This window comes from Mandrillus leucophaeus, unplaced genomic scaffold (assembly GCF_000951045.1).
Source record: "Mandrillus leucophaeus isolate KB7577 unplaced genomic scaffold, Mleu.le_1.0 Scaffold203, whole genome shotgun sequence".
Taxonomy (NCBI): Eukaryota; Metazoa; Chordata; class Mammalia; order Primates; family Cercopithecidae; genus Mandrillus; species Mandrillus leucophaeus.
Window position 1 is genome coordinate 1228047 of NW_012102066.1, and position 10460 is coordinate 1238506.

The window sequence follows — 10460 nt, forward strand, 5'->3', positions numbered from 1 at the left end:
TCTTGTCCGTAATTTAACACAGACTAGGTTTTTGAAGCTTACAGAGCTAAAGTTGTAAATATAGTATTAATATAAAATGTATACACTTTTTTTTTTGAGACAGGATCTTGTTCTGTTGCCCAGGCTGGAGTGCAGTGGCACAATCACAACTCCCTTCTGTCTCGACCTTCTGGGCCCAAGCAGTCCTCCCACCTCAGCCTCCCAAGTAGCTGGGACTACAGGCTTACACCACCATGCTCAGCTAATTTTTTTTTTTTTTTGGTAGAGACAGTTTCACCATGTTGCTCAGGCTGGTCTCAAACTCCTGAGCTCAAGCCATCCTCCTGCCTGGCCCTCCCAAGGTGTTGGGATTACAGGAGTGAGCCACCACACCCAGCCAAAATGTACACACTTTTATGAAAGGGCTAAGTGCTAACAAATAGCATTAAGACAAGTGTTAGGAATCAGTACAGGCCCAGTGTGATTTACTGTATTGTATTTGTATTTCAGATGCCTTTGGTGCTTCATGAAGAATATTTCCAGATATCTCACAGACATTAAGCCTTTGCCTCCCAACATAAAAGACAGACTGATTAAAATAATGAGCATGCAGGGACGGATAACAGATTCAAATATAAGTGAGGTAAGAATATGAATAACTGTAAAGCAAGCATATTATATTTTCTGTTTATATATGGTTTTAGATTTTTGGAACAATGGTATATGGTAAGACTGGTCATCGTTTTTTATTTATTTTTTTTTTTGATACAGGGTCATGCTCCGTTGCCCAGGCTGGAGTACAGTGGTGCAATCTCAGCTCACTGCAACCTCCGCTGCCTGGACTTAGGTGATCCCTCTTCAGCCTCCTGAGTAGATGGGACTATAGGTGTGCACCACCATGCCTGGCTAATTTTTGCATTTTTTTTGTAGAGACAGGGTTTCACCATGTTGCCCAGGCTGGTCTCAAACTCCTGAGCTCAAGTGATCCATCCGCCTTAGCCTCCCAAAGTGCTGGGATTACAGGTGTAAGCCACCACGCCTGGCCTGCACTTTAGAATATTATAAAGTATAAGGGTTTTTTTTTCCTTCCAGATAACCAAAATGTCCATATGTAATTATCAGGGGAACCCATCCCCAATATTTCAACATAGGTTCTTTCTATTTTCCCTAAGTGTCGGCCAGTCTGAGAAATAAAGAGAAAGAGTACAAAGAGAGGAATTTTACAGCTGAGCCACTGGGGGCGACATCACATATCGGTAGGACCGTGATACCCACCTGAGCCGCAAAACCAAGTTTTTATTAAGGATTTCAAAAGGGGAGGAGGTGTACGAACAGGGAGTAGGTCACATATGTTAAGGGGCAAAAAGCAGAGGAAAGATCACATGCTTCTGAGGAAACAGGGCAAGGACAAAATCAGAACTCCTGATAAGGGTCTATGTTCAGCAGTACACATATTATCTTGATAAACATCTTAACAGAAAACAGGGTTTGAGAGCAGAGAACCGGTCTGACCTCAAATTTACCAGGGCTGGGGTTTCCCAATCCTAGTAAGCCTGAGGGTACTGCAGGACACCAGAGCATAGCTCAGCCCTTATCTCAACCACATAGGACAGACACTCCCAGAGCGGCCATTTATAGACCTCCCCCCAGGAATGCAATTCTTCTCCTAGGGTCTTAATATTAATATTCCTTGCTAGGAAAAAGAATTTTAGCGATATCTCTCCTACTTGCACATCCGTTTATGGGCTCTCTGCAAGAAGAAAACTATGGCTCTTTTTGCCTGACCCCACAGGCAGTCAGACCTTATAGTTGTCCTCCCTGTTCCCTAAAATCGCTGTTATTCTGTTCTTTTTCAAGATGCACTGACTTCATGTTGTTCAAACACATGTTTTACAATCAATTTGTATAGTTAATGCAATCATCTCAGTGGTCCTGAGGTGACGTACATCCTCAGCTTATGAAGATAACAGGATTAAGAGATTAAAATAAAGACAGGTATAAGAAATTATAAAAGTATTATTTGGGAAGTGATAAATGTCCATGAAATCTTCACAATTTATGTTCCTCTGCCGTGGCTCCAGCTGGTCCCTCTGTTCGGGGTCCCTGACTTCCTGCAACATGTAATAGTTCCTAAAAAATCTTCTACCATTGTCTCAGTTACTTCTCTTGTGTCAACCAGAGTCATGGAGACTGAAAATCCAAGCAAAAAGGTTTATTGGTGGTTTTAGAATTGAATTCAAGGAACACAGATTCCAGAGGCATCTGAAATCATGTCCTAACTATTTAATTCATATGTCTTAAGAGATATATGAGGTCTTTTAAAGAGAAAGGTGGGAGAGGGTTATCAAACAATTCATTAGTTAGAATAAGGGTTTCTAGGCAGAAATCCTTGATTCAGGGGTTTGGAAAAAGTTCAGTCATCAGCATAGCATAGTCTTTTCACAAGTGGCAGCAATTTCATCTGCAGCATCAGCAAGTACATTCTACAGTCAAGCAGTTGCAGAATGACATTCAGGAACAAAATGGTGTTGCTCTGGCCAGCTCCCATTAGCCTTCCATACACACTTGTCTTCATGGTACCTGTACCCTTGACCTCCATGTTTTCAAAAGGTTTAAAACTTTTTGGTCAAGACTCACAATAAGAAATATATGTTACATTGTGACTCTAGTACACAAACCACACTTAGGTGTAACAATATAATGTGTAGTACATTTTGGTCTTTTTTATTTAATTGTATTCTATTTAGTATTATTTTATTGAAAAAATATTGATCACAGTCTGCTAAACTGATTTTGTAATCCATTCATGGATAATGACCAGTAGTTAAAAATCACTCTTCTCATCTGTACTGTTCTTTTTTCAACTGCTATATTTTCATATTTAATATTTCCGATTCACCTTTTTATGGTTTCTTATTGTTTTATCTTATTAATCTTTTGTTATTTCTTTTAGCATAATATTATGCTTATTAACATCTTTGGCCTCTCTGTTTTAATTCCTCTGCTCCTGATGGAATCAGTAATCTTTGTTTTTCTTTTGAAATAGTGGTGCTCTCTAGGTGTCTTGTTTTGGCCTGTGAGCATATCTCTGTATACCCTCTGGTAGTGGTAAGAGTAAAGGAGGCAAGACCCAAGTCTGTTTCAGCCCTATTGAGCTGACATAGGAGGTGGAGGCCTGGAGAGGATCTGGAGTGATGAGCTGCAAGGCAGAGAGCCCCAAGCACCAGAAAAAGATAGTTAATCACTCTTCCTTCTGCTAAACAGCCCCTCAGATTAGGGCTTAACCTTCAGCCCCTGATTTTTAAAGGTTATTAAATAGCAGAGTAGATAATTTCCTTCAATACTACTCCTGTGTTATCTTTTGTATTTTTGCTATTTGTGTTTCAAAAATTGAAAATGATAGTAGTTTCTACACTACTTACATTTAAATATTGTCTTTGGATTTGCAGCCATCACCACTCTGCAGCCATCACCATCTAGTCTGCAGAGACTAGAACTGCCAATTGCTGTTGAGGGTGAGCGGTAACTATCCGGGCTGGTGGGATGGTGGCAAAATAATTTACCAAGACAGTTGTTGGTAAAGAAAGGCAGATTTATTAGATAATATGTGAAAATACATTGCAAGGGAGCAACCGGCAGAACCAGCAAGAGAGGACCCAACTGCCAGGAAACAAAGGCTTGTTGGAGATTTTATAGAATGGAACTTGGGCTGATTGACAATTCCAAGGTAGCAGGGAGCTAACTTGCATCCTTCTGTCAGCCGAGGTGTTTGATGATAAATCGAAGTGTTTGGTGGTAAGCAGGAAGTTTGTGAGTTATGTACGTTGTCTGTGCAGGAAGGCTATGTGTTCTGGACCATAAAGAAAGGCAGACCCATAGCTTATCTGCTTCCTTTTTTTTTTTTTTTTTAAGACATAGTCTCGCTCTGTCGCCCAGGTTGGAGTGCAGTGGCGCAATCTCTGCTCACTGCAAGCTCCGCCTCCCAGGTTCACACCATTCTCCTCCCTCAGCCTCCCAAGTAGCTGGGACTACAAGTGCCCGCCACCCTGCCCGGCTAATTTTTTTTTTTTTTTTGTATTTTCACTATAGACGGGGTTTCATTGTGTTAGCCAGGATGATCTCGATCTCCTGACCTTGTGATCCACCCACCTCGGCCTCCCAAAGTGTTGAGATTACAGGCATGAGCCATCGCGCCCAGCCTCTCTTTTTGTTTATATGTTCTGGACCATGAAGAAAGGCAGACCTATAGTTTATTTGTTCTCCCCTGGTCCTGCCAGCCTGACTCCCTTTCCCTAATTAGGACTCCACAACAGCTCTGACTTCACTTCACCTTCTGCCTAAAGCCTGTAATCAAAAGGAAGCAAGCTGTGATGATAGCACTCCAGCATGTATTTTTCTGTGGTTTTTGTTTGTTTGTTTTTTGAGACAGGGTCTCACTCTGTCACCCAGGGTAGAGTGCAGTAGCATAATCATGTCTCACCACAGCCTCAACCTCCTGGGCTCAGGTGACCCTCCCACCTCAGCCTCCTGAGTAGCTAGGACTACAGGCACCCGCTCCCACACCCAGCTAATTTTTGTGTTTTTTGTAGAGACAGGGTTTTACCATGTTGCCTAGGCTGGTCTTGAACCTCTGGGCTCAAGCAATCCGCCCACCTTGGCCTCCCAAAGATCTAGGATTATAAGTGTGAGCCACTGTGCCCAGCCTGCATGCTAGAGCATGTGACCAACCCTGTGACTTCACATTGGAATTGCACTTCAACGTGTCTTTAACGTTTCTTCTGCATTAACCTGATATACCTTTATTATAATGATTTATTTTCTTCATGTTAGCTTGCATTTGAACATAGATATCTTAGTAGTGTAGTTTGCTTGGCTCTGTGGAAGTAGAATAATATCTCCGGGTTCTTATTGTTGATGGTTCTGTTAAAGTATGTAATGTTATATGTGACTCGTAGATGAACCATTATGACACTGTGGAAAAATGGTGGTTTTCTTCACTTTTCCACCATCCACATTTCTTTGTGTCCCTTTAGCTTATACATCAGTGATTTAGGTTTTTGTTTGATGGCAATCCTTACTATTTTTTAAACCTAATTTTAGCTGAATTAAAAAGGAGGGGTGAAGAGGGTGAATGAAATAAATAAGACATGATTTTTCTGGGTACTCTCCCTCTAGACTCCATTCTTAACAAGAGTCCTGCTTATGACATTATTCAAAAAGCCAGATACAGCATCTGTTACAAAGTTACACACATCTTTGGATGGCTGTTTTTGAAGTATTTTGTAAATCTTTTTGTACTCTCTGGATGGAGAAGGCCTTTTTAAACATGATACCAAAGTTGGAAACCAAGAAAAAAAAGATGGATGGGTTTGATTACTTAAAAATACAGACTTCCTTATGGCAAGAAGGAAAAAAAAAGAAACGAAGTCAAAAACTTGGAAAAATATTTACAATATGTATGAAAATCTAGGGGCTTTTTTATCTTGACAATATAAAGAATCCCTCCAAACCAATAAGAAAAAAACAAAACAACCAAATAAAAAACCAGAAGAATCAGGAACTACTCAGAGGAAAAAATACAAATCTCCAATAACATATCAAAGGATATTTAACCTTACTAGTCATCAAAGTGACAGTTTGCCTTTCAGTTTGGCAGAGACTTGAAAAAAATCCCCAAACCCAATGTTAGCAATAGTGTGGAGAAACTGTCACTTTTATCTCCTGCTAGTGAGAGTGTAAATTGATTTAAAAAAAACCTTTTAGAAGGACAGTTTGGCATTAACTATTAAAAATTCTAAAGATTTGCTTATTATTAACTCAACAATTTACTTCCTGTAGAAATCTCAGGGAGATAATAGAAAAGTACACAGGTATATTCATTATAATATAATTTATGATAATAAGCATAGTTATGTATAGCATATATTATCAGCAAGACACCTTTATTTCTCACAACATATCCTGTTATAATAATAAGGCTAGTAAAGCACAGAGAGAAAACTGAGCTTGATCGCAATCATAGGGTTCCAACTTGGACAGTCTGCCTGCAAAGCACATGTTCTTAATCATGGCACAACATTGCCTACCTAAAACCACCTAAATGTTCAGCTCAAGTGTTTGCCAGTGTAGGATGCATTTAATAAGTTATGGTACTTGCAGAAAATGGAATAATATACAACTACAATCTATTGATTGTATAAAAGGTGCTCATCTTATATGTGATCTGATCCTGTTGTTCTTCAAAGGGTTTTTTTAAACTCAAAAAACATCAAAATGACTATATACAGCCATAAAACCATGTCCTTTACAGCAGCATGGATGCAGCTGGAGGCCATTATCCTAAGTGAATTAATGCAGACACAGAAAACCAAATACCACATGTTCTCACTTATAAGTGGGAGCTAATCATTGGGTGCACACAGACGTAAAGATGGGAAAAATACACACTGGGGACTTCAAAAGGGAGGAAGGAGGAAGGGAAGCAAGGGTTGAAAAACTACTGTCAAGTACTGTGTTCACTATTTGGGTGATGGGTTCAGTTGAAGCCTAAACTTCAGCATCACACAGTATATCCCTGTAACAAACCTGCATGTGTACCCCCAATCTAACATTTTTAAAAAACTAATATAATTTTATCTCTGGGTATTGGTATTATGGGTAATTTTAGTTATAGAGGTCAAAAGTTTAGGCTTTGGAATTAAAAGGACCTGGGTTCCAATCCCAGCTCTGCTCCTTTGGCTATGTTCTTTATGTTGGCTGCTTAAGCTCTCAGGGTCTTAATTCCTATTGGTAAAATGGCAATGACCAATCCCTTGTGGGGGCGGGGGGCGAGGGTTGAGAGAGAGAGAGAGAATATTAAATAACATAATGTAGGCCAGGTACTGTGGCTCACACCTGTAATCCTAACACTTTGGGAGGCCGAGGTGGGTGGATCACCTGAACTCAGGAGTTCGAGACCAGCCTGACCAAGATGGAGAAACCCCATCTCTACTAAAAAATACAAAATTAGCCGGGTGTGGTGGTGCATGCCTGTAATCCCAGCTACTGGGAGGCTGAGGCAGGAGAATCGCTTGAACCCGGGAGGCGGAGGTTGCAGTGAGCCGAGATCGTGCCATTGCACTCCAGCCTGGGCAACAAGAGTAAAACTCCATCTCAAAAAATAAATAAAATAAAATAAAAAATAACATAATGTATATGACAGTATCTTTCCTGGTAAGCATCTAATAAATAGAAATCATTATTCTTATAATTTATTATAATTTTTCTAAATTGAATGCTTTACAATAATAATACATTATTTTATTTTCAGAAAGGTAAAGCCATTTCTATTTTGGAAAAAAAGAACAGAAAAATACTCCCAGGAAAGAGCTCAGAATGCTTAGGAATTAATCTATTATTTGTCAACCTCAAGAAAACACCCAGTAATACTGGGGTATTGTATTAGCTCCCAAAAATAATGATACAGAAGGTAAATGTTCTAGATAAGCAATACTAGTGCTCTGTAAGCACTTGGTTTACAAGTGATTAAAGACTCATACTTCCTAAGCACAGAGGCACATAGGGAGAGTCTCTAATGCTAGCAACTACCAGAAGATTATTACTCACTGCCACATTGGTTAAGCTTCTCAGGTCTACGGATCCTTTCCCTGAATTAGCCATCTCAACAGTACTTTGTGTCCCAAGAAGGACTTTGCTGGCACTGAAAGCTGCACCTCCCACTGGAAGTAGATGTGGTTTCCCCTGCTTGATGTGTCTGTCTCCACATGGATACACTTCTGTATTCTTTGCTGTATTTTACATCAGCCACTTGTCTGTTATGACCACCAAAACACTGAATATGGAACATTTATATTTATAGAAAGAAATAATTTTTTTAAAATCACTGATTTGTTACAGATTTTACATCCTGAAGTCCAAACTCTAGACCTACGGAGCTGCGATATATCAGATGCTGCTCTCCTGCACTTGTCTAACTGTAGAAAACTGAAGAAATTAAATTTAAATTCTTCAAAAGGGAACCGAGTTTCTGTAACTTCAGAAGGTATATTTATTAACACTGTGTAGATTACTATTCACTATCTGGTAATGTGGAGTAAGGGAGAAAATACATGAAAAGAGAGTATGAAGAAGTCAAAGAAATACAATTTATGTTTATCAGTAAAAACATTCAGACTAAGAAAACAATCCAAGTTAGAATTCTTGCTTATAAGCAGTGCTCAAAGTTAAGAAAGACAGTGGGTAAGTCACTACCTTGTATTTTAAACATATTTAAAATAAACATGGGCCAGGCTAGGTGGCTTATGCCAGTAATCCCAGCACTTTTTTAGCTGGGAGGCCGGCAGACTGCTTGAGCCGAGGAGTTCGATATCAGCCTGGCCAGCATGGTGAACTGTCCCCCACCCCCACCTCGTCTACAAAAAATACAAAAGTTAGCCAGGCATGGTGGTGCACCCTGTAGTCCCAGCTACTTAGGAGGCTGAGGCAGGAGAATCCCTTGAGCCTGGGAGGTAGAGGTTGCAATGAGCCGAGATTGCATCACTACTCCAGCCTAGGTGACATGGAGACTCTGTCTCAAAGAAATAAAAAATAGGCTGGGCGTGTTGGCTCACGCCTGTAATCACAGCAATTTGGGAGGCTGAGGCAGGCAGATCACGAGGTGAGGAGGTCGAGACCATTCTGGCTAACACAGTGAAACCCCATCTCTACTAAAAAATACAAAAAATTAGCCAGGCATGGTGACATGTGCCTGTAGTCCCAGCTACTTGGTAGGCTGAGGCAGGAGAATTGCTTGAACCTGGGAGGTGGAGGTTGCAGTGAGCCGAGATTGTGCCACTGCACTCCAGCCTGGGCAACAGAGCAAGACTCCGTCTCAAAAAAAGTAAAATTAAAATTAAAACTAAAAAAAAAAAAATGGATACGTATGTCTATATTTTAAATATTTTGCCTGGTATAGTGGAACAAGAAATGACCAGTTCATATTTTGTTAAGGCTTTTTTGATGCCATATTACAAAAGAATTAATCATCAGAGTAAAGTTACCAGGTATTCTCCTATCAGTTTGTGTAATGCATAGTTTTTAATAGCTAGACAAACTGCATTGTTCAGTGTCACTATTACATGAATTAGTAAATCTTTACCTTTTTTCCCCCATAGATCTCTTTTTTTCAATATTTGGTTTGCATTAATATTTATTTTTATTTATTTATTTATTTAAGACAGTGTCTTGCTCTGTCACCCAAGCTGGAATGCAGTGGCACAATCTTGGCTCACTGTAGCCTCAACCTCCCAGGCTCAAGCGATCCTCCCACCTCAGCCTCCCAAGTAGCTGGGACCGCAGGTGTGCACCACCATCCCCTGCTAATTTTTTATTTTTAGTAGAGTCGAGGTCTCACTATGTTGCCCAGGCTTTTCTTTTTTTTTTCAATATAAGAAAGGAGGACTTTTTTGGCCTACTTAGGTTTCTGGAAAATTCTGTGGGTAGTTGAGTATATTTTGCAGTCATCTTGGTTAGCAAGTTAGGATATTCATAATATTGCAAACAAGCATAAGTTTTAAAATGTTTACATAAATAATAACTCACTAAAAAGAACTTCTTCAATAAAACCACATTTCTCTACACTCACACCACACTTCTGACAGCAAATGTGTGGGGTTTTTTCACACCAAACAATTCTCCAACTCTCTGGACACCATCTGGGTGCCCTACAATTTAATTCAATTCTGACACTGCCTGGAGTTAGCATCAGATCCCACAAGTTAAGGGCTCAGTCCCACAAGACTATCCCCACTTCAGATGCCAATTGCAAGACCAGGCCTCTGGTACACATGACTGACCAACTATAAATGGAGGGTTTCCATGACCTCCTCCATTCGATAATTTGTCAGAATGGCTCACAAAACTCAGGGAATCACTTTTGTTACATTTACCAGTTTATTCTAAAAGATTATAAAGGACACTGATGAACAGCAAGATGAAGAGTACATAAGGTGAGGTCTGGAAGCGCAGGAGCCCCTGTCCCCGTGGACTTGGGATACATTGCCCTCCCAGCATGTGGATGCATTCACCAACACAGAAGCTCATCAAGTCTCCTTGTTCAAGAGGTTTTTTGTTTTTTCTTCTTCCTTTTTTTTCCTTTTCTTTTCTTTTTCTTTCTTTTTTTTTTTTGAGACAGAGTCTCACTCTATCGCCCAGGCTTGAGTGTAGTGGTGCCATCTCAACTCACTGCATCCTCCACCTCTGGGTTCAAGAGATTCTCCTGCCTCAGCCTCTGGAGTAGCTGGGATTACAGGCGTGTAACACCACGCCCAGCTAATTTTTGTATTTTTAGTAGAGACGGGGTTTCACCATGTTGGCCAGGCTGCTCTCAAACTCCTGAGCTCAAGTAATCTGCCCGCCTCGGCCTCCCAAAGTGTTGGGATTACAGGCATGAGCCACTGCCCTTGGCCAAGAATTTTTTTTTTCTTTTCTTTTTTTTTTTTTTT

The 10460-nt window shown here is 40.2% G+C and overlaps 1 protein-coding gene across 2 annotated transcripts in view; it reads left to right on the forward strand.

Annotated features, from left to right (window-relative positions):
- Positions 1-10460, forward strand: part of AMN1 (antagonist of mitotic exit network 1 homolog (S. cerevisiae)) — a 70614-nt gene that overhangs the window by 22408 nt on the left and 37746 nt on the right. For both annotated transcript variants that reach the window (XM_011979546.1, XM_011979547.1), the window contains exons 2-3: positions 490-622; positions 7876-8020. In XM_011979546.1, the coding sequence (XP_011834936.1) occupies positions 490-622; positions 7876-8020 (278 nt within the window). The remainder of the gene's footprint in view (positions 1-489; positions 623-7875; positions 8021-10460) is intronic.